General features: G+C 43.0%; 1 protein-coding gene across 1 annotated transcript; it reads right to left on the minus strand.

The window, feature by feature from the left end:
- Positions 1-12,077: 12,077 nt before the first annotated feature.
- On the minus strand, positions 12,078-24,484 carry fnbp4 (formin binding protein 4). The gene is given in 18 exon segments (XM_029115191.2): positions 12,078-12,882; positions 14,920-15,077; positions 15,286-15,485; positions 15,609-15,735; positions 15,979-16,256; positions 16,541-16,695; positions 17,763-17,896; positions 19,977-20,081; positions 20,189-20,191; positions 20,193-20,335; positions 20,531-20,723; positions 20,847-21,176; positions 21,298-21,397; positions 21,500-21,650; positions 22,688-22,862; positions 22,990-23,117; positions 23,339-23,422; positions 24,044-24,484. Coding segments are annotated over 18 exon segments (2,676 nt in total). The 5' UTR covers positions 24,162-24,484; the 3' UTR covers positions 12,078-12,788.
- Positions 24,485-24,586: the final 102 nt, after the last annotated feature.

Below are 24,586 nucleotides of genomic sequence, written 5' to 3' on the forward strand. Positions count from 1 at the left end.
CTTCCCTATCATGTGTAGCGTGTCGTGCAATCCACAGTGCCCCACCCTCAGTCTAGTCAAAATCCTTTCCTCATCCCTACTCCTAACTGCCCTCCTTCCATCCCCAATCTCACCCTGTATCTGAAACAAGTGCCTTCCTTTGGTGTCCACATTCTACTGGTCCTGCCACACCTTCCTCACCTCATTCCACACAACCACCTTAGCCTCTGCCCTGCTCATGGCCACCACCAAGTCCACCAGTCCCCTCACCAGGGCCTGTTTCGCCAATTTATTGGCTGCTTCATTTCCAGTCCCCCCAACATGAGCCGGAACCCACATGAATGAGACCTGCATCCCATCCCTTCGTGCTCTATCCTGTGCTTCCAACACCCTGTTTAAAATGTCCTGCCGCCTAGTGGACTTAAAAGACTGCAAACTAATCAACACCTCACATGAATCAAAGCAAATAACCACCCTATCCGGTTTCGTGTCCTCCACCCACCTCAATGCAAACTGCACCGCCAGAAGCTCAGCCATGTAAACTGCCAAGTGAACCGTAATCCTTTTAGTGACACTCACACCCGCTCCCCTAACTACAAAACCTGCCCCTGTCAGACCCGTCCCTGGGTCCTTTGAACCATCCATGAACACAACTACACACTCCGGGTACCCACCCTCCAGGCGCCTCTTAACTACACACTCTGGGTACCCACCCTCTAGGGCCTCTTAACTACACACTCTGGGTACCCACCCTCTAGGGCCTCTTAACTACACACTCCGGGTACCCACCCTCTAGGGCCTCTTACCTACACACTCTGGGTACCCACCCTCTAGGGCCTCTTAACTACACACTCTGGGTACCCACCCTCTAGGGCCTCTTAACTACACACTCCGGGTACCCACCCTCTAGGGCCTCTTAACTACACACTCCGGGTACCCACCCTCTAGGGCCTCTTAACTACACACTCCGGGTACCCACCCTCTAGGGCCTCTTAACTACACACTCTGGGTACCCACCCTCTAGGGCCTCTTAACTACACACTCTGGGTACCCACCCTCTAGGGTCTCTGAACTACACACTCTGGGTACCCACCCTCCAGGCCACACCTCGGCAAAGCAGAGGCCCTACCGATCCTCTCGCACCATCTCTAATATTCAAAGATCCACCACTGGAGGCAAATGCAACCACGGAGGTCTTAATGTCAAATCCACTGTAGGACCAAATCTCCTCCCTCTGAACCCTACCCCTCTAGCCTGGGCATCCCCCACCCACCCAAAGCTCATGATCTCCCTCCCACCGTGTTCCCAGCACCCCAACAACACCTCTTTTGTAGGGTGCAAACCCCCATTTCCCTGCAAATTAACCCAGTAATTAATCAACAATTGCCTTCTCCTCAAATGTAATGGCATCTCCCCCACCTTCACCTGCAGCGCTGATACCGGAGATGTCTGAAATGCCCCACTACAAACTCGAAGCCCCTGTGCCTGCACTCTATCCAACCTTTCCAGAGTGCTCACTGCTGCTGACCCATACGCTATACACCCATAGTCCACCACCGATCTAATTAATGACACATACATGGTCCTCAACGCAGCTCTACCAGCCCCCCAACGTTTCCCCGTCAGGCAGCGCATCACATTCAAAACCTTCTTACACCTCACCACCATCTTTCTACCCCATCTACCGCTTCCTGAATCTTCCTGACAACATATGTCACATTTCTACCCCCATTCCACAATGCCCCATCATCAGCATACAGCGACCTACCTACACCTTGCTGAACCCGACAGTACACATCATTAATCATTATAGAAAACAGCACTGGACTGATCACGCTCCCCTGAGGGGTTCCATTCTCCACAGCAAATCTCCTGGACAATGCTGTCCCCACCCTCATCTGAATTGATCTACCAAACAGGAAGTCTTTAATCCAATTGTAAGTCCTGCCCCCAACCCCCATGATTCAGAGCTTAATTAGCAGCCCCTCCTTCCACAACATGTCATATGCTTTCTCCACCATTGCCTCTCCATTCATCTGTGCCTTCCTGACCTCCACCTCTAAACACAGAACAGGGTCCATAGTACCCCTTCCCTTCCTAAATACACTCTGATATGGAGCTACCAACCCCCTGCTCTACATGAAAAACCCACAATCATCCGTTCCATAACTTTACAGAGATGTGTTGTCAGTGCTTTCAGCCTATAGTTGGAAGGTTTTGTCTGATTCTTCCCAGGCTTCCTCATAGGCACCACTACGACTCCTTCCATGCCCCCAGTAGCTTCCCCTCTACCCACACTCTGTTAAACAGGCCCAAAACCTTGCCCAACACCCCATCTCTGAGATGAGCCGACATTACATAACCCACCTGATCCTTCCCAGGCGATGTCTTCCCCACCTTATACAAAGCCCTCCTCACTTCAGCCACAGTGAACAGCGCCTTCATATCTCCCTGTATATCCACCCTCCTGTCCAGTGCCCTCAGATACTCCCTCATCATTCCATCCCTTCCCTGTTGCTCACCGACAGATTAGTTGGACGAGCTATGTTCCCGTACAAACACTTTAGCCAACATTTCTGCCTTTTCTACATCCGACACCGCAACCTCATCCCCATCACCCAGCACTGGATAATCCCACTCCCTCCTCACCCCACTCATCCTCAACCTCATCCCCATCACCCAGCACTGGATAATCCCACTCCCTCCTTACCCCATACCTCCCCCACCGGCGATTCCCGTCCAATAGAATCACAAAAACTCCTCCAACAAGCCCTCTTGGCCTGTCCTCACCCACTCCTCCACCCTATCTACCTCCCGCCCCCGTCATCAGCTCCCATCAGCTGATCACTCACCTCCCGGAACCGTTTCTAATCTGCTCTACCAAACATCCACCTCCCAACTGCACTTTCCAACTCCTCCTTTTCCAGTCTCTGGCCTACTGTACACCTTATGGGGTAGTGATCACTCCCTATCGTCAAGGCCCCCAAAACCTCCCACACACAACCTCCTGCCACCCTACTGGAAGCCAACGTCAGATCCAATACCGACTCTTTCCCTGTCCTGACATCAATCCCAATCCCATCAAGTCCCACACCAGGTTGGCTACTTCCATGAACCCTTCCACAACTTGCCCATTGCCATCCGTTCGCAGCCCACCCCACAAAGTACTGTGAGCATTAAAATCCCCACACCACACCACCTTTTGCCCGGCTTGCCCCTCCACTGTTTCCAGGTCCCCCTGTGCCAATCTCAAACAGGGATTGTAATAGTTCACAACCACTAACATCCCCTTTCCCACCAACTAATTCTGTTTAACTTCCCTCTGCTCCCTCAGAATCTCATCAGTCCTAACCTCCCTGGGCCTCTCAACCCTCCTCCCCTGAACCCACCACAAAGCCTCCACATAGGACACTCTACACTCTTCCCATACTGGTGGTACCTCCACAGCCTGTTTCATTTCCACACATCCATCATACGCTACACTATGAGCACCCCCACAGCTACAGCAGGTTGGATGGACACCATCCCCACACTTCCCATAATCATGCTGTCCCCCACACCTGGCACACCTCTTCCCCTCCCTACAACCAGCAGCCACATGCCCAAATCTCTGGCAATTTTAACACCTCAAAGGCTTGGCCACATACGGCCTCACAAAATAACTCATATCCCCATGGTAACCGTAACCGTACTAGGCAGCACACTGTCCTCAGAACACAACAGAACAGACTGACTGTCCACCCGAACCCCATCCCTCAACGCTTGTAGCCTTTGCCCTTGCATGACTTGACCCTACCTTACGACCTCCTACCTGCTTCACCCCCAAGGCCCTATTTCTCTGCTCCTTTTCCTTACACACTATGACCAAATCCGCACCCTTCAACAATTTAGCCCCCACCACTTCCCTCACCTCCTTGTGGATTGCAGCCGTCACTTTCATTGTAATTATGCCCCTAACACCGCCACCCTCCACAAATGTCAACACTACCTTGTTTCCCATATCTATGTCACCTACTCCCGGCCCTTCCTTCCAACTACTCTCACCTCCCCTGTCGTCATTACTTTTCCCCAACTTTCCGTCTCTTGTTCCCCTCTTCCTCCATTGCCCTGTCCAACCTTTCCCCACCCCCTTTCGTACCTCCCTTATCCCGCTCCTTATACTCAGCTGTCTTGTCCTTACCTGTACCGCTATGCTCCATAGCAGCTCCACTCTCCCCTTCACTATCGCCCATCGCTGACCCAGTCACAACACAGCCGTGCAGAACCGCCGTCTTCCTTTTTGGATCCTCTGTGCACTCTGTTGAAAAATCAGAGTGCAAAGATCGGACTTCCTCTACGATATTTTAAAGTGTCTATTGGTTCTCTAATGGTGTACACACTTCGTCTGAAACCTCTGTGCTTTCACTATCGACATGTGTTTACTTCCTTCCCACCGCAACAGTCCTCCTACCACGTTGTCTGTCCTCCGTGATCCTTCCACTACAGTTGGTCCTGCGCAAGAGGCAAACTCATCAGCATCTTGTCTTCACATTCAGTGACACTCACTGCTTAAGATAACTGAACTCGTTCATCAGGTTAGTCTAAGAGCAGGGGGGCGCCGCTGCGGGCAACACAGAAAATATGGCCTATTTAGCTATCTAGTTATGTTGTTGTAGGGGCTTTTGCTTTTTTGTAATATTTTGAATTAATAGTATTAAAATATTATTAGTAAAAAATATATTAGTAAAACAATTGTAAATGTAAAAAAAGAAAATAAGTTGGGTATCCCTACGGATGGATGGCGCCTCTAGCATTTGCCTATCCCGCCTTTGCCACGGGCCAGCCCTGCTTGCAGTGTTGCCAACTTAGTGACTTTGTCGCTAGATTCAGACCCCCTTAGAGACTTTCTTTCAAAAAAGCAACTAGCGACAAATCTAGCGACGTTTTGTGGTGTTATTGGAGACTTGTTCTTACTCTTCTCAATGAGCAGTGGGTGCCGCCGTGGGCCCCTCCCCCATCTGAAAGCACTCACAGGCGGCCCAGTCCTCACACAGCAGTTCCTCCGAGCTGCAGTCAGAGCAGGAGATGTGAACTCCTCCGCGTCCAGACTGAAAATGAATTGCACATGCGCATGCCCCCGCTGGCTTTTCCCACCCATAATGTAAAATGTAAATATTCTTTGTCTAAAATAAATCACTGCAGTTCTTTTAATCCATGACCATGATGATATCTCCCCTTGTGTATCGTTCTAAATGAAAAAAAAAATGTCTAGCCTTTTGATTTTGACTTAAATAGCGCCCCCTTCTTTGATTTCTTCTTAGTTTTTTTGCTCAGGTGATTATTTCTTGTACATGGACAACATTTGCAAATACGCATGTATATCCTTTTCCCCAACAAGAGTTTTGTATGTTAAAAAAGAAAATCATTCATGACGCTAATGGGAAATTATGCAAATTAGGCGATGATGTCATTTAGTGACTTATAGCGACTTTTAGGACAGCCAGTAGCGACTTTCCTTACTGAGGAGTTGGCAACACTGCCTGCGAGCTATAGCTAATATTGTTCTAAATTAGATTGTTCTTAAAACCCAATATTTGCCAATTGATAGCTTCAATATCACCTCAAACAACGGTGTTGCAATGAGTTGTTTGGTTTTAAACATGGAAGTCATACACACTCCATGGCCCCAGATGATTTCACACAAACAACAATCAAAGTGATTTTCAAATGTTCTTTCTGGCACAGGACATACTTGTATCTTCTCGCTGTAACCTCCTCACAAGTTTGTGCAATATGTCCAGGAAAGAAGATTAATGTTGTTTGTATCTAGAACCATGGTTCCCCAATGTAATTTACTTGTCTACAGATGTTTAGACTGCAGACCAAACACAGTCTCCTTTCCTGGTAATGTTTAAGGACTAGTTTTAAATATTCTGGTACATTTTGAAATAATTTTATAATTATCTAGTAGAATACCAGTATATAATGTATTATCCTGTGATAGCTAAACCTGAGATGAAATGAAGATGGCTTAACAATCTATCAAGATCTTTCTTTCATTTGTTATTTCACATGACCTCACAGCTCCCCATTAGCCATATCTAATGTGGAGTGCTCACATCAGGTAATAGTTTCTGAATAACACTTTGATCTGCTTCACTTCTGCTGCCTCGGTCCAGACACATACTGAACATAGCAAGTCCCATACAGAGTAACTTGACACTTGATTTAGAAATGGAAATTGACAAGCTTCAGCTTTCCTCATACAGGATATGTTGCTCTCCAAATTCAGTGCAGAACAATATCAATCTTAGAAATACAAAGAGATCATGCATTGGCCAATTTGATCCTAACTATTTTGGTTGGCCTCTTCACAGTGACAGACAGAATATAAGCTATTAGTCACCCAACAGAGGGATTCTGTCCGTATGTGCTTGGTCTATTGATTGGTGTGATGTGTCCCTCTTCAGTGTTTGGCTTAATCAGTTCCACTGTCCCTGTTGAGTTGTAATGCCTCTTACTTTTAAGTTGTCTTTTCCTATAATATCTTTTTTGCTAGATGGCTCCCTGTTTTGAAATGATCAAAAATAATAGGTAATGTCCTAGAAAGGTCTTGTGGTGTATCTAAGCCATCCCTGTCCTCACAGGTGGACATTAACTGGAGGGGTGTGTAAGGTTACTGTTGCAGAAGTACTTATGTCTATCAACCTTGAAAAGTACTGGTAATGTACTTCGAATTTCATGGCTAATTGAGGTTAGACAGTGATTCTATTAGTTTATGCACATATTTGCGCAAAAGCCTTACTAACCATCACAATTGACTGAAAATAATTTCCATACTCTACAAATCAAAAATGTGATCAATGAAGACATTTTCTACACTCAATGACCCCAATACCACAAGAAAGAATAGAATAGAAATGTAATTAAATTATGTATAAGTGTATTAACTTTTAAACCATCGACATTTGACTGCAGTGTGAATGTTCATGTATTCACCAAAATGTCTAATTACTATGTCGTTCTGTGTGTTTTGATAGGAGTCAATATTCCAAACAGTTTGATTTTAAGAATGTAGCGATTTCTAAACATGCAATAGTCCTAATTAGCATTTGTAAATTATACCGTGTGTGATTTTTTTGCATGCAGGGACTTTCCAATTTTCCAATCAAGTCTTCCAATCAATACTTTAACTTTTCCAATCTGCTCTTATAGACTGACTTGAATTAATACTTCTCACTATCTTAACTGTTGGTTTGTGGCCTCTCTCTCTCCCTCGCTCTGCCTCCCTTTCTAACCAGTGATATTGTTATGACTGCCTCTTTCCTGCATAAAGTAAACACATACAGCACACCCCTAAATTCAGATGCTGTCCTATTATCAGAGATTCTATTCAATGACTCTGATTGATTTACATGATGACAGATCAACAGTATCTTGGTGTGGCATTTACAACTGATTTACCTGTCGGTTTGTGGCCTCTTTCACTCCCTCTTTGCCTGTTTGTTCATGTCTATCACTTTCCTGCCTTGATCATACATAGCATCAACCAAATTCTTAAAATATTGAACATATTTTTATGACCCATAGCTATATCTAGATAATTTATAACATCTAAACTGAAGAAAACTGCCAGCTGTGGTGTGGAGGCTGTTACTAAGAACCTCCATAGCTACTTACACTCCATTCTTGACTGGTGGCGGCTCGTCCATTATTTAGCTAGCTACTTGCAGACCCTATGGTGAAGACTAAGACAGATATTGTTCATATCATTTTGGCAGGTGTTCGTCCTTTTAAAGCAAGGAACTACTCAGTGTTATCTGGCAAGCAAGCTACTCTAACTTTTATTAGATAATTCTTGAAAATAAAGATAGCTAGCTACAGTAGCTACGTCTTAACAATGCTTTTTAGCCAGAATAAATGTTTTGTTCATTCGTTCTGCAGATATGAAAATGTACTGACGTTTATACATTTTGTACTTACTGTGAAAATAAAACTTATAGCTTTATAACTTAGCCAGCCTACACACACCGCTCGTTATGAAAGAAAAATAATGCCAGATTTGGTCGCGACGTGGACGTGACAGGATCTAACATGTAATTTTTTCAAAATGAATGCATTACGGAATAAACATTATAGAGTGGGACAATTTAACATGTTTCTAATATTGAGGGGGACATGTCGTCGTCGTCCCGCTGGTGGTTTTAGTGATTTGGGACCCTAGGCATGGACTGTTGGAGGCACCAACATCATCTATTTTTTACATTATTGTCCTTATCAAAGCCATACAAAGCCGGCAACATTTTGAACTTACCCTCTTTCTGTATTGTTAGATGGAACTTCCAAAGACACGCCCTTTCAGTAGAGTCAGTGCCGGTCCTAGCCTTTTGGGGGTCCTAAGCAAAATTTGATTTGGGGGCCAGCTCTCCCCTCGCAGCCCAGGGCTCACTAGCAGTCCAGGGCCCCCTAGCGGGCCCTAAGTAACCGCTTATGTCTCTTATGCCTAGGGCCGGCCCTGAGTAGAGTAAATCAATATAAAATGATTAAGCTAAGCTTCTACGGTAATGGAAACTCACACTGTTTTCCTCTTTCCTTATTTTTTTCTGTCCCACTTACTGAGCATTTCATATTTTAAAAACTTTGCTGTCCATCTCTTCCATAGTGTAGCATGCTAAGACTGACTGAATAAGCTACCTAATGTCTTTCGGCTTTCGACAGTGAGAAATAATATTGGATAAACCATTTGAGTAAGAGAGGGGGGTCGGTCTCAAACATAAATAATGTATAAGAAAGCTTGATTTAATTTGAGTATCAGTTTGAGTAACATAATCAGTTCTTAAGACAAAAAATACATATAAAATATATTATTATATTATAATGTATTATTATATTTTAATTATTTCAGTTTGAATTCACAGGGCCCTAGGCCTTCTGGGCCCATAGATGGCTGCCTACCTTGCCTAATGGTAGAGACCACCACTGGGTATGTATCAGACAGCTGTCTCACAAGAGCAATACAACTTCAATGCTTAAGAGATGTGTTGGATGGTGTTATGGATGATTAATGGTTGGTAGACTAGACTATCACAGCGTGAGTCATAATTCCTTTAAACCTGCTTGAGTGTTTTTCCACTATTCAATTCTTCCATGAGGGATTTTAGATCTACTTGAAATATGGTCTCTGTTTCATTTAGGCTTACCACAACTGTGTTTTTATTACAATGTAAATAACCGTAGGGGACAATGAACTTTATCAATATCTTCACCACTATTTAGTCATACATACAATAATGTGTATTAAATTAGACTTTAATGTGGCAAATCTTACAGGTTGATATCAACACTTAATGCAGGATGACTGTGGAAAAATCCTCCACTTTTTTTGCAACCAACAAGTATCAAGTCAACTAGCAAGTGCCCAATTAATATTACTATATTACTAAAGTTAGAATACCAAATAAATATTATTGTTGAACTAATTGATAACGTGTAAATTCTGTCTCTGGTGGCGACAAGGTGAATAGCAGAAACAATGTGTTTACAACTCAAACATAATTGATTTTGTCATGAGGATAGCTTCTGCCTCAAGACATGGGCAAGTGATGTCTGTGGTGTTTGTTTTGTTTGACACTAACACTGCTTTCCAAAGGCTTACCAAGAAACACTGGAAATGATGCATTTGACGCAAGTTATGTACAATGGACAGGTTACTCTGAGGAATAATTTGGTGTCGAAACATCAGTCACCGGGACACAGTCTACAAAGGATTAAATACAGCTCAGAGTAATACATCTGCACCTTTTTTTGTTGAGTGCTCCAAATACTCCTACTATTTATACAAATCAAGGAGGAAACAAAAAGCAGGACATTGTTCCTTACTAAATCAAGTCAAATTCATTGAATTTGACTCCAATCAAGTGCTAAAGACATCTCAAGAATGATCAGTGGACAAGGGATGAATCTAAGCTGAATTTCTTGTGTCATGGCAAAGAAAACATGAGATTTTCAATAAATGGGCACAGATTTCTAAAAAGGGGTTTTTGCTATGTTATTATGTTGTATTGTGTGTAGACTGATGCTAAAAAATACATATTTCCTCTGTTATAAATTAAATCTATAACAAAAACAGCAGCTTTTGAGTCAATTGTCCAATTACTTTTGGTCCCTTGAAAAAGAGGGGGCTACATATTAATGAACTGTAATTCCTAAACCCTTCCTCCTGTTTGGATGTGAATACAAATTAAAGCTGAGAAACTGCACTTTAAGTACATATTCATTATTAAACTGTAATCTGAAAATATTTTGGTAAACAGCCAAATAAATAAAACTTGTGTCAGTGTTCAGTCATTTCCGGACTTAACTGTATTGTAGGTAACATGTATGTAACATTGATTTAAAGTGATCATTGTTTCTACTCACTGGATCTTTTTCTTTCACATTCAGTGTAAACATTCAGTGTCATTAATATCAGAATGCAATGTTTTATTTAAAACAAGAAACGCTGAAATTAATATCATGTACACCATGGTTGCAACATTAAGCCAACCTCTTCCTGGGCATAATAAAAGGAAGATTATAAAGATATTTGTCGCCATCAAGAGGCCTTTTCTGTAGCTTACAGGGAAGTAGGGTAACATGGGACAATACGCCCGCCCTAAGATCAATGTTTATTTATTGAAACAAAAAGGTTTAGCAAGCAAGTTTATTTATATAGCACAATTCATACATAGAAGCAATTCAATGTGCTTTACAAAGAAAAAGAAAACAATACAATAGCATACAAACAAATACTCAAATGAAAACATCAAAACAACATCATTATAATAAAAAATAGAGTAAGAAAATATACAATTAATAAAAACGGTATAAAAAGTTATTTTTTTTTGTTGTAGATGGCTATGCTTAGGGGTAATGGATTTTAAAGTTAAATAAATGTCTACAGTTGACAGGCTGATTTGTATTTAATGAAATAAATTTTTTAGGAAAGGGGCATTTTTTGTTTGAAAAAATATCCATTGATTTACCAATGGCATGGGCATGGTAAAATGCCAGCAACAATTGAAAATACATAGGGTCACTTGATTTTTTTTTAGGATATCATCACTGTTTCCACTCTCCTAAACATTTACTACAATAAATGTTTACAATATACACTAAGCAACGTTGCATAATAGATTCATTTAATATTATTAATATCGCGTTTTACCGCGGACCTTTATTTTGAAGGCAAAATCCGAAAAACTTAAGTATTTTTGTTGCTACGGAAACTCTAATGTTGTGCGCGCTCATAACCGAAGCACTCTGGCCGATGCTAGCGTTGGCTATCCGAAGTGTGAACGTTGATGTTATAAAACACTACGTAAAAAAATAAAAGAAACATTAAAGAATTAGGTGAATAATATACACATACAAGTTCTGATTGTTAAATAAACTGATATTTAATCAAATTCGTTTTTCACTCGCTCGCTTCCCGTCATGGCCATGATTTGATCAGTTTATGCCACGCTACTCCCTTCCTGGCGCTGCTTGTGCCAATATGCATTTGACTTTAAGTGGCAAGCCGGAGTATATGTAACCAGTATGAGCAGCCACATGACAGATGAAAGGCGTTAATTTTATTGCGCACAATTTTACATTTGCCAAGGGGATTAACACAGACCAATGAACATTATTCACTTAATTATTAAGAATATTACCTACTATCAAATCCTTACACGGGAGTCATATTTTATTAGTTCAAATGTCAATTTTGCTGTGGGATCTCTGCGATAATACGGTCAAATATCGTAGTTGGTCGGACAGTGGTAATTAGCATATGACCGCAGCTTACTCCCCTTATGACCTTACCTAATTGTCATGCCGCATCAGACAGACAAATCTAATAATATATATATATATATATATATAGAGTTCTTTGCAAAGGCCACCCATCACTCAACTAACCCTGTGTTAATAATTGAATGAATAGAAAATGTTCATGGCTGAAAAACTCCTGCCAAATACCCTGGACAATCCTCTTGCCACAAAATTAATCTTGGTTTTCAGCTAAGCGAAAAACATCTAAATATGATGAATCCACTGGCAACTTTGGACACAGGAAAAAGAGTGAACTGGTTTGCTTACCACTTAACTTTCTATCTTTAATTGGAAAAAAATGTGCTGCAATAAGATTTCACTATTCAGCCATGTGATAATGCACTTGTTTACACCATTTTAAATTCCTATGACAGGATATGTTGAGTACAATATACCATGAATTAAAAAAATTGTCAGACAGTTACTATAGTTGAAGGGCTAGAAAAGTCAGCATACCTCTGGCATTGTAATAAATAGAAAAGTGTCATACTTCAATGGTACAATAACATTAAAACAGAATACAGACCAGAGTTATTAGGAATATGTTATTCAACATAGTTTATGAAACAGGCATGGGGGAAATAGGGAAGTTGAAACAACATAACATACAAACAGGAGTTGTTCCCCACAATAAACCATGGTTCAGAAACTCCAGCATTCTTAGCAGTGCCAAACGTTTCACAGAAAATGGCATGTATGCTTTAAACATGTTTTGAAGAAGGGAGCCTTGGTATGGGAATCTCCAGATTTACAAGTAAAAACACAGGTGGGCTTTACAGCCAATACAAATGAAAAGAAAAACACATTCAAACCCATCCAATGAAGTCATAGACCAAGATGTGAAGGGCTTTCCAAACCCGGTTTCAAAATGACAGTGAAAGCATAAAAAAGTGCACAGTCCACTGATTCTTTTCCAGCGTTTGGAGTCAGGTTTAGGTTCTGTATGTGTGTGTGCGCGGAGGTGGGAGTGCGTGTTATGTGCTCTTCATCATCTTCCTCTTTTTCAACAGCCTCTCTCTCCAGTCATCAGGTAAAGCCTCAAAGTTGGCATTCTTTCCAGCTTTTCCCCTGCAATCCAAGAGATGAAACATTAAGAAACTAGTTTACTCCAGCACTGTCTTCAAGAAACCAAAACAATCTCTCCCAACACAAAGACTGTTAGCAATAACTAGGGCTGCACAATTTGGATGAAATAAACAGGTGTAAACAGAGTAGATTCTTTAAAAACAACAGCATGTTCTATAAAACAATCATGGTAGACTGGATAGCTAACTTTACAATAAGCAGTGGCCTGTTATGATTTGTAGGGTTTATTTTTGAAAGTGATCTTACATTGTGATATTGAACTATACATGTTTAAACTGGAGTAGGCTACTGTACAACAGATTTGAAAAACAGTGGTAGGTGGATATTATTGCGATGTTTTTCCTGCTTAGTGAAAAGCCTTTAAATATGGATTGAAGAATGTATTTACTAGGGATGCAATGATACACTTTTACAGAACCATCCGGTACACCCCCTACGGTTCAATACACATAAATCGCAGTTACAATATGCCGGTCATTTTCCTATAGTTTCCAAAACATGCGTATTGCGCTGCAAACTACACACACATTGTAGATTTAGATCCACAGAACCAGATGCGTAGCTTGTGAACAGGTGAGGCAGGCAACTGCTTGGAGCTCCAGGCCGTTAGGGGGCTCCTGAGGGCTGAAACATTACTCCACAGCAATGTCTCAAAATGTGGCAGACGCAGTCACCGCAATCCCCTCCCCTTTAAACAACCAATGGATGATTTGCAATGACATCTCAGTAGGAAACCTCCCTAAAAGCTCCCCACAGGGTATCTGCCGGCTTCAGTAAATTAAATTGAATTTGTAGTGTCATTAAAAAAGTTTAAGACCAATTTCACACAAAAAATACATAAGGACACCAATTCAAGTACCCACTGTTGTTAGAGCAGTAAGGCTACTGCTAACAGGAATGTTACTGGCTGTACTTTGCGGGACTGTTGTCTGTGAAACGACCAAACAAAACTGAGAAATGCCGGCGTTTGTAAGGCACTTTTCCCACTGTTTTTATATCTCACACTTCATATGGGATTCCACAGTTTTAATTCCCATAAATGTGCCAAGTTTGAAAGACTTCTTGCAAAAAACTGTGGGCATAGTTTTCTTACCCTTCAACAGGTTATAACAGCCAATTATTTGAGCCTTGCTTACTGAAAACCAAACCTGTGGAGTTGATCTGCAGTTACTTAGCTAATATTTGAGCTACTGTGTTATTGTTTGTTGCTATATTATATAAGAGCGGTAGCCTGCATCGGTGTTTACCTGTGAGATCTGTTGTAGTTACTTATGGGTGCATTACTGACACTAAGCAAACAAAACACAAAAAAAAAAATCCTGCGTTGGATTGTAATCAATGCATGCAGGCACCAAACGCCACATGGGCATGATCAACATTGGTGTTTGAAATACAGCTATAGTTTTAAGTGTATTTTTCATATGACATTTTTTTCTCTGATAGCCATTTTCTTTTAAGGATGCGGCATACATTTTGGCTATGAATTCCAGAAATAGTGGCATTTTATGGCCAGATGAATACAGATTAAATTGATTCTACAGCAAAAAAACTGATCTGCTCGTTCAAGATTGTGTTGTGGGATGCTGTGTTATGACAAATTCATCATTGCCAATGTTAGCAATTGGATTTAGTAGTTGTGCTATGGTGAAATGCCCCTTTAAGGGTTAAAATACTTCCAAAATCTCTAACGCAGACATTTTGTTTTCTATTAATAACGAGCCCTGACCACCACTAGCATACTGCATGAGAAACCGATGTCCATGGCTCACCTGACACAAGTTTCTGATTAAAATATTGCACATTTTGAACCTAATTTGATTCATCGCATTGCCCTAGCAATCACAATATTTCAGTACAGGTCTGTGAATGTTTCAAGTTTTAGATTACGTGGTTGAGGCCTGACTTGGTGTCACAATTCAAGAAACTGATTATAAAGTACCAACAAAAAATGTCTAACAACAAATTCCACCCAACAGTTTTTTGTTGCCTAAGTGATTCAAGTGAATGGAGGGCTCTTACGTGAGTAGCTGCTGCTGTTTCCACTCCTCGATGCTCCTCTTGTTGAGCTGGTCCCTGTCCTCGTCACTAGAGCTAGACTTCTCCTCCTCGTCTAGCTCCTTCTGGATGCTCTGCCACTTCTTCACCAGGGATGGCATCTTTGTCTTGCTCTTCTTCGACTGGACACAGAAACCCGGGATGAAGTGGACCGCGGGGAGTAAAAGGGAGTGAGGGAGGTGGTCATTTTAGAGGTTTGCTGTGGTTTGAATCAGCTGGGAGAAGCTTTCCATTGAAACACAACACATCGAATTAAATAAGATTGTAATAGACCGTCACTTCTCATCAGTAGAGAGAACAGACGCCATTGTCCAGTATGGAGACACCAACCTTATCCTTCTTGAGTTTCTTGGTCTTGTCCGTGGGTAGGGTAGTTAGCCCCGTGGGCTCCATGGCCATCGGGGGCTGAGTGGGTGGTAGTGGGGGGCGGGTAGGGGGAGGCGGGAGAGGGGGGGTGGCGGGTTCAGAAGGCAGTGGAGGTGCAGCTACCGCAGACACACCCCAGTAGGCAGCTCCTGACATCACAGGGGCTGAGGACACAGGAACCAGTCACAAGGGTTTCACTGATCTCATTCACTGCCTCAACACAAAGGGAGAGTAGTCATCGTTCAGTCCGCTTTTTGGCACACAAAGACCAAATGATGATTTTATACCTGCTGTGGCAGTGGTTTGTGTGTAGAGGATGGCGTTGCTACCGATGGTTACAGCCTTAGTCAGGTGACCTGCTCCTGAAGCCTTGCGTTTCTGACCCTTACCAACAGAGGCTGTAGACTCCACAACCTGTGAAGGGAGAACACAGTCTAAGAGAAGCAAACACAGAAAGGCCACTGAAAGGCTGAAGTTCCATGGAAAAAATATGGCCTGTAATAACTGCAGATGAGCACAGGTCTGCCAAAGTTCACATTTTTTAGAAAGTGATGCTAACATGGAAACAGTCTACCACAATGAAGGGCACTTAATTAGACTAGGCTGTCAGAGAGTGTGCCATTTCACCAAACAACGGAGACCAGACAATTCCCATACCTTAATTCCCACAATTCCCTGGGGGAGAGGAGGCTCAGTTCCAGGTGCTGGAGGCTCCGTTTCCTCATCCTCCATCTCCATGTCCACCTCCTCGATCTCACCATCATCCTCCAGAGGTGGAGGTGGAGGCGGGGGTGGTGACTCTGGAGGCGGTGGGGGAGGCGGGGGGAAGTCGGAGGGGGGAGGGGGCTGGTCAGGGGGAAGAGGGGGCTGCGGCACTGACCAATAGGACGGAATGCCAGGCTGGGGGGAAGCGACGGTTGCCAAGACAGAAGCTCCTGCAAAACAGTAGAAAATGCAGAACTGTTTGGGTAAGCCATGTTGGTTTCACCTGTCAGAGGTATTTGGTTAAGTGGTTAGGGGGTTTTGAAACCAAATGCACATTGCATGTCTCTCATTAGAAAAAAAGTCTGCAATCACAGTCAAGTATAAATCTGCAAATGGTCTCAGCATTGAAAGACACGTAATCAACTAGTGGCATTTAACTAAGGCCACAGAATTTTTCAAGACTGGCAGAAAGAGGCCAGACTCCGGAGAATGGCAAGGGATTTTTCTGACCAACCTGCTCCTGTCAGGCCACCTGTGGGTAAGGGTGGAGGTTGGGGTTCCCCCTCAACTGACGCATTGGTCTTAGGTCCTTCCTCATTTTCCTCCTCCGGGAAGTCCCACTGGGAGGCACTGGTGCGGTCGTTGGTATAGAAATACCTCCTGTGCTCTCTAGAAGGGGGAGAACAGAGATACAAGGCAGAGTCTTAGCAGCTGGCCTCATAACTGGCTGAGTCACAGTATTCCCTGGGCAGGGTGGAGGGAGTAGGGGAATGGGACTGCCCCCTAGAGGACAGGTTGGGGAATGTTGGGCTGGACAGCCAGGTTAGCCATCCAGGAGAAGGGCCAGATTAGATAGGGAACCCACCTTAACTTGCTCAAAATCAAATCAACAAACCAAAAAAAAACAATCATGGGTCCTGATTGGGTCCTGCAAAGTTGATCATCAAAGCAGCTTTCAGACGATCAGAGTAATGATCCACATAATGGTTGTCACAACATACTCACACAGACAACCTTTAGCCCCCCCCCCCCCAAACCGATAGATGCCAGAAAGAGACAGCATCGTCATCATCAACTCAACAAACAAAGGCAGGAAAAAAAACAAACACACTGTTTAGATATTTTCTTTTTTTTTTGTTCTTTTTTTTTTTTACATCAGATATGTCTATCAATTTTCAGTCACTCAAGGAATAAAAGTAAAAACAGGAAACATATGAAATAGAGTTGGTCTGACCTGCTGGGTCCTCGTCAACGCTCCGTCTTCGCTTTAACTGAAGTTGTGTGTGTCCGGGGCCTCATTCTGTGTCACTCATTTCGCCCAGCAATGCATTCTGGGAGATGTAGTCCTGTAAAGTGTAAAGCTCCCACGCACAACCACCTTCCTAGCTACCATACCACCACCACTGACTGGACCCCCAAAACAGTCTACAGAGGCCCACCCCCCAAAAGACACGAGCCCCAGTGTGGGCTGTGGGCGGACAGGACAGGGGTCCTGGTAGTGTCAGGGGATCAGGCTGGCCGGTATGGCGGCTCCCTTATCACCACTGGCAGTGCAGTGTCAGCATTGCGTCACAGAAACCTTCAGGGTCTGTGTCCGTTTCATTTCATCCACTGGGATTGGTTAAGATCTCCCCCATATCAGGTAAAAAAAAGTGGCAACCCCAGCTCTGAGGGGGATCGTGGTCACACGGGGGTTGGAGGGGTGATTAGAGATGTTAAAGGTAAGGAGCGCGTACCTGTCCCAGTGGCAGGACCAGCCTTTAGGGGCGGCGTTAAGTTCATAATGTTTTATGTGCTCTGCGGCTTCCTGCAGCCTGCGTCGGAGATAGATCCCATTCAGTGCCCCCTCCCGCCAATCAGCGATTCGTGTCTGAAAAACAGAAGGACAAATTGATAACTGTTAAAATTGTAGATATTTTATATTGTAATATTCACAAGACTGATTCGAATTCATTTGGTTTCACTTTCAAAAGGAGCAAAAAAAGTTTGACATTCAAATGATAAAAATGCAATATCTACTTTTGGAATTTTCCTTACTAATTAACAAACTGCCACCAGATTAATGACTCATATTCGCACCAACAAGATATAGATATGGAATATTCACAGTAGGCAACACCATAAAATACAAAACATCTGGCTATGGAAAAGCAAAAGACAAAATGTAACTTGTAAAGCTGATTCAATTACCACAGACAACAACTCACAAACAATATTGGGAAATCTTAGGAAACAAGGGTGAGTTCGGAGCTGTGAAATGGCTTTTAGGGAGGGGGAGAGATGTGCTTGTTCTAATCCAATTGTGAAAGAAGCCCTTAACTACAGAGGGCTGTGCAAGCCAATTGAGTTAAGGTGCTCAGAAACAGAGCCCGGCAGGCGTGTCCATTCATTTTCAATTAAGACAGAATTCTATCCAGGAGTCCATGAAGGACACTTAGCTAGGCTCAAGTATTTTTTTTTTTTTAAATGTGTTTGCTGTTCTCCGGACCACAAATGCCATGTTTCCACTGGTGTTTTACCCTAAAGTACAGATTTCTTTCTGTTTCCACTGACACGGGCCAGTCGGCCACGGCCAAGTAGCCCGGCTTTCACTTGGTGCTTCAGGACTTAGGGTGGGGTTTGCGGATTGACGCGTTACGTGTTGTGAAAACACGGCATGTTGTTCTATTAGAATGGCGATGTTTAGCCTATCGTTTGTTTAGTCTTTAGGCTTCTCGTAATGGTTTTCATCTGATCTAACAAACAGATCCCTCATAAAATTAAGAAAATAAAGCAATAGTATAGGGCAGCAAAAAATGTGGTATGATACCATTGACTCAACAGAAAAACAGACCTCTGACAATGTAAAATTCCTCTGAATTAACCCAAAACCTTTATTAATCGTAGATAGTTTTGACAAAATCCAAAAAAAAAAAAAAAAAAATAGCTCAAATGCGGTATTGTAAACAAACTGAGCATGGTGTTATTGTTTATTTTACTACCAGAAAAATATTGCCTTTTATTTTTTGTAACCGGAAAAGTAAATTGCATTGATAGTTTACTCCTTAAGTCATTAATACCAAACGTATAGTGGAAACAGAAAAGTCGGGAGCCAACATTAGCATAAATCACAGGTGTGGTCTCTGCCGAACACTGCGAATCTCTGCCGAACACTGCGAATCTCTGCCGAACACTGCGAATCTCTGCCGAACACTGCGAATCTCTGCCGAACACTGCGAATCTCTGCCGAACACTGCGAATCTCTGCAGAAGACTGCGAATCTCTGCAGAAGACTGCGAATCTCTGCAGAAGACTGCGAATCTCTGCAGAAGACTGCGAATCTCTGCAGAAGACTGCGAATCTCTGCAGAAGACTGCGAATCTCTGCAGAAGACTGCGAATCTCTGCCAGGTATCGGTAAAGCCACTTAGACTATTTAGAGAGACTGACAGGTCCGTGCTGACGGCGGAAAATGACTTGACACAAGTACATGACCAATTTTACAATAACCAGTTGTAACTGCATTTGGAGAGTTCTCGATGGTAAAGGTGATTTCCCATGACTACCCTTACACTTACAATGGGCGGCTCGGCGCTCACTCAATACGCCCTGCCTCATTCAACACTGCATCAAAACCACGCTCCAAAAACATGTCTGGTCACCAGTAACTAAAACACTGTTACATAACAATGAACAACTGACGGGGTCAGGTTTTAAAAAACCAAGCCACAAAAACACTTGTACATATTTAACACTAAACGTGCATTTAACATTTTAAAAAGACTTGTTTTCACTTTCTTTCAAGTTTATTAATAGCTGCTATTATAAATGTTTCATAAAGCAAATCAAACGTTTAAATTGTCCCCGTTTTATGGAAATACTTTTTTTCTGCCATTCACTTCGCAACACACCCCATCTGAAGACGTTTTCACTACGACTGTTCATCTGACAAAGAGCCACAGTTTCACTCACCTCCGTTTGCAATAGAAGCAGCTGGAAATTAGAGATGGTTTTCTTATTGATTCCCAAAAACTCCATCTTGCTAGTTAACGTGTTGGCAAGTTCTCCAATCTGAAACTGATCAGATGAAATACAGCATAAAAATAGCATATGCCACAGTATTACTAATTTGCTTTTTGACTGTTCAAGTCAAACTGTCTTCACAACAGTTTAAGATTCAATACCTTTAGCTCTGGAGTTTCCACTTCCTCCTTCGGTGGCACTTTTGTAACCGTTTTGTCCCCAGTCTCCTCCCCGTCCTCCTCCTCCCCCCCCCCCAGCTTCAACCTCCTCCTCTTCTTCCATGGCCTTCTCTGGGACTTTGGAATGTGCTGCAAGAAACAAAAGGACAAAATGTACAACCACACAGGACAACCAAATCAAAACTATCGAATGACCAGAACCTCAATTTGCATTCATTGTCAAACCCTAACGGTATTAACTGACACCAACTAAAGAGCCCCCCCCCCCCCCCCCTCCAATTCGGGGCAGCGTAGTAATTATACTATTATAAATGTGACATTAACCTGTTTCGGTGTCTTCCCGTGCATCTGAGCCAATGCTATTTGAGTCGGAGCTAGGTGCCATTAGGAAGGCAGTCTTCCACTTGGACTTTTTCGGGAGCAGTGTAAGGAGTCCAGGGGCCTCCTGACTGGCCTCAGAACCGGGGCTGGAGCCCCCCGCACTGCCATCACCCTCCTCCAACGCCCGCAGCTCAGCCTAGGAGGTAAATGGACAAACCTTTCTTTCATTGTGAAGGACAACTCCTGACCATAGACGTTTGCATACTTTGATCTGCGGCTTCTTCAAAACTGTAATTCCTGGTGAAATAAAATAGTTAACCTTTTTCCTCTCCAGCGCCATCTCCAGTTCCACGGTGTCCTCCTCAGTCTCCACCTCCTCTGCATCGGAGTTCTCCTCCGACTGGTTCCTGCGCTGGTCTCTCAGGGGGTGCATTGGGGTGTCTGGCTCATTGAGAGGGGGAGCGGGGGAGCCTGGGAGGCTGTCCTCCAGAGTGTTGTTCCTCTCCTCCAGTCCTCCCACCAGCCTTTTTCTCCATTTCTCCTCGGCTTCTTTCACCTCTGCTGGGATGAGGGGACCAAGGAGGGAGGCGGCAACACCACGACGCTCCTCTTCTTCACTGGTCAGGGCCAGCACGCTTTCAATCACCTCCTGACAGCGGAGAGGCATCTGAGAGTTACACCCTTGCACACACTTCTGCCAACAAACAGACATCTGAGTATTTTGCTGGGATTTACAGTTAATCATTAAAAGGCACAACAAAACCACATGCCTTCTTCTTTGCCTTCGACGTCGGGACAGTGACATCAGCGGAGTGTTGTTCTGTATAGTAACCTGCGATTTGTGCGGCTCCATTGCCATTGGCCGTTGAGCTAGGGGACATAAATGCAAAATAGGTTAAACATTCAGCTTTACAGAGTTGGAACTTGAGTTATATTCTAATCGTATTAGTAGCACAGCATCTAAGACCTCACCTCTCTGCGTACTGCTGCAGGCCCTGCACCTGGTGAGCCAGGTAGTAAGGCAGCTCCCAGGCCACCTCATTGGTCTGAGTGTTCCAGTAATAGTAACAACCAGTGTTCTCATCCCACACTTCCTGCCAGTCACCCATCTCCAAACCTCCCACTGGTGGGTAAGAAGCGACAAGCAAAGATCTTAGGTTGGGTTAAAAAAAGGAAAACATGTAGAAAAAGCTGGGCAGACTACACACATTGCATCTCGGCAAAACAGGGTTTATTTATGTGATCTTCACACTGCCAGAGCTCAATAAAATATTTTCTCATGATACTGTTTTGTTCCTTCCCAAATTCTGACCCCCATAAATTGGTCAGCTACACAGCGGTTTGCTTAAAACACATTAGGACAGCAACCGAAGTGTAAAAGAATTGACCCTTTAATTCAAGTGCTTTAGCAAGAGGTGTCCGCACATTCAAGTGTGTCCGCACAACAAAAACCCACTGGATTGACAAATAGTTAGGATATCATTCTGCCAGGTAAGCATATCACACACTGAGCAAAACAGGGACATTCTCATTACCTCTTGCAAAGGTTGTAGGAAATACTTTACATGAATGCATTCTGTTCATGACTTATGGGCAAATCAATAAATTTTCAACAAAGTTGATTCTCTACAAAATGTAAGAGATTTGTTAGTGGCACAGTACCCTAAATGGGCATTCATTCCACAGGCTATAAATGGAGAAGGGGAAAACGTGCTAACATGCAATGAATAACATGAAGTCTCAACATCCACCCAGGGCATGATTTATACACCAACTGTTGTTTAAAAATATATAGATATTCCATGCTTAATGTATTTCTTGTGCGTGTTTTAGATGTGTGACTTGGCTATAGTCATGCTTATTCCCCTCTTTTAAAGTTAGAAATAACACTAGGCTACCGCTGTTACAGTTGCCGGACTTTAAAAAAATGCTATACTTTGAACAGCCTCTCTGCCTCCTTGGGCCAAAATAGGCTATATGTTTATTGTGAGAATAGCGACCCAGAATATTTTTGCATCGATCAAATCACAGAAGCATTACAGAAACACTTCACCAAGAAAATGTATATTGGAAGGAGGTGCAGCCAGCCTATTATGTTCAAAATAGATATATATTCTTCAAGGGACAGGCACAATCAACAGCAATGGTAAAATAATTCACCTCCAGCTAGTGAAGTGTGGGTATCATACTGGAAGTCCGTCCCAGTGCCGTCCAGCTCTGACCCCGTTTCAGAAGCATGTTGCTGGGCTTTGGGTTCTGGACGGGGTGGTGTGGGGGTTGGCAGGTCTCCCGTTGGCTCTTCTGAGCCTGGTTGCGTGGTAATTGCGTCAATTTCCTATTGAGACAATGGACAGTGATTTAATCAGGTTGCTGAGAGCATTCTGAACAAAGCAGGGAAACAAGCCTAAATGTGGCAATCACAGGTGTGTAGCGCACAAAGGCCAAAGATAAATTATACTTACGGCCATGAAGTTGGCAAGTGTACTGTCTATGTCTGTGGACTGGTTGTGTTGGGTTCTAACAGCGGGAAGCTGGGAGTCAGTATCCTCTTCATCGCTGTCATCATAGGCACCAAGGAGGGTCAAGCCCTCTGAGGAGAAACAAAGAGCATCTTTGAGGTAATGTCTGCAGTCAGTGTTTGTGCATCATTCATAACATGTCATGACACCTGAGGACCTGTAGTGTTTCCTCTCCCAACTAATGAATGAGCTTGACATTTCAGGATAACGGTATTGTGATGTAAGACCTAGGTCAAACCCTCGCAAACAAGTAAGTAGATAAGAATTGTTACACACGTTATTCATATCGTACCTGTGGCCTTAACTGCGGGGATCCTCATTTCTGTGTTTGCTTCTCGTGGAAAACTGTATCCATCACCGTTGCCCTCCTGTTCGTCTGCAATACACAAATAATTGAATAAGTCGTGGCTGAATAATGGTTATTTAGGTAACTACTGTATTCTAAGTAGAGCTAGAAAAAAATGTCTCATTCTCAACCAACTGTCATCATAGTTCTGGTTAGTTCATACATTTTCGCATCATACTACAGCAGGAAACCAATTCTCAAACCATAATGTAGCGTTTATTCTCAAAATCAACAATACTACAGAGTCGCGCACGGCCTAACTCTGGGCAAAACTGCTTAACATGCTAGCTGGCTAGGCTAACTACCTGGATAACAGCGTTTAGAACCCGCGGAAAACCTATAACAACGTAGGCAGTTACATTTCTACATAATCTTTAAAATAAAAAAAATAAAAACGTCGACCAACTAATTATTTAAATATAACGTCAGTGATCAAGTAAATAATACTTGCATTTACGTTACATGCATTTTGTACAGTTGCTACAGACTGTAGTTAGCTAAGCTACCTTAGCGACTAGGCCTATTTTGCTAACATAACTGGATAGTACGTTGTTGTTGGATAATCAGTCATGGAGAAATATGAGACCGGTTTTAAATAAATCACCAATCCATCGTAAGCCAAAATATAACATATGATGTTTTATGTTTTACCTTCGGATCCTGAACCTAACGTGTCTCTTCCACTGGCACCGAAGGTCCCGCTTCGAGGTGGGGAAAGCTGCAGTATTGTTCTGCGTCCTCCAGTTCCTGTGCGAGTTTTCTTTCCCATCTCAGCCTCTATAACTCGGTAGCGCGGATGGTGCACTACCCCACCGAACCAAAGGCGTTGCAGATTGTATGATGAAAAAAAAATTAGAAAGTATACACATCCGGTGTCAGGGGGTATTTACTAAAACGCAGCTTGGCGTCTTGTATTATCATTTAACACTTGGAATGCTCATTGTGTATTTTGTCTTCTATTGCATGGTACGGTAATCCGATAAAAAAGTCCAGCGGTTGTGTTGTCTAGAACAGGCCTTGTTCGTTAGGTTCTAATGCAGGCGACGGACGACTGACTGATTTACAATCACCATGTATCATAAATAACAATTCATTATTATTTTTACATTCAGTCAATCCAAATGTAACCATGATGCATTGCGAAATGTATTCTCTCAAACACTGACAATATTTCTATACTGTATTTCCCATAGC

The sequence above is a fragment of the Esox lucius genome, chromosome 19, assembly GCF_011004845.1.
Source record: "Esox lucius isolate fEsoLuc1 chromosome 19, fEsoLuc1.pri, whole genome shotgun sequence".
Lineage (NCBI taxonomy): Eukaryota > Metazoa > Chordata > Actinopteri > Esociformes > Esocidae > Esox > Esox lucius.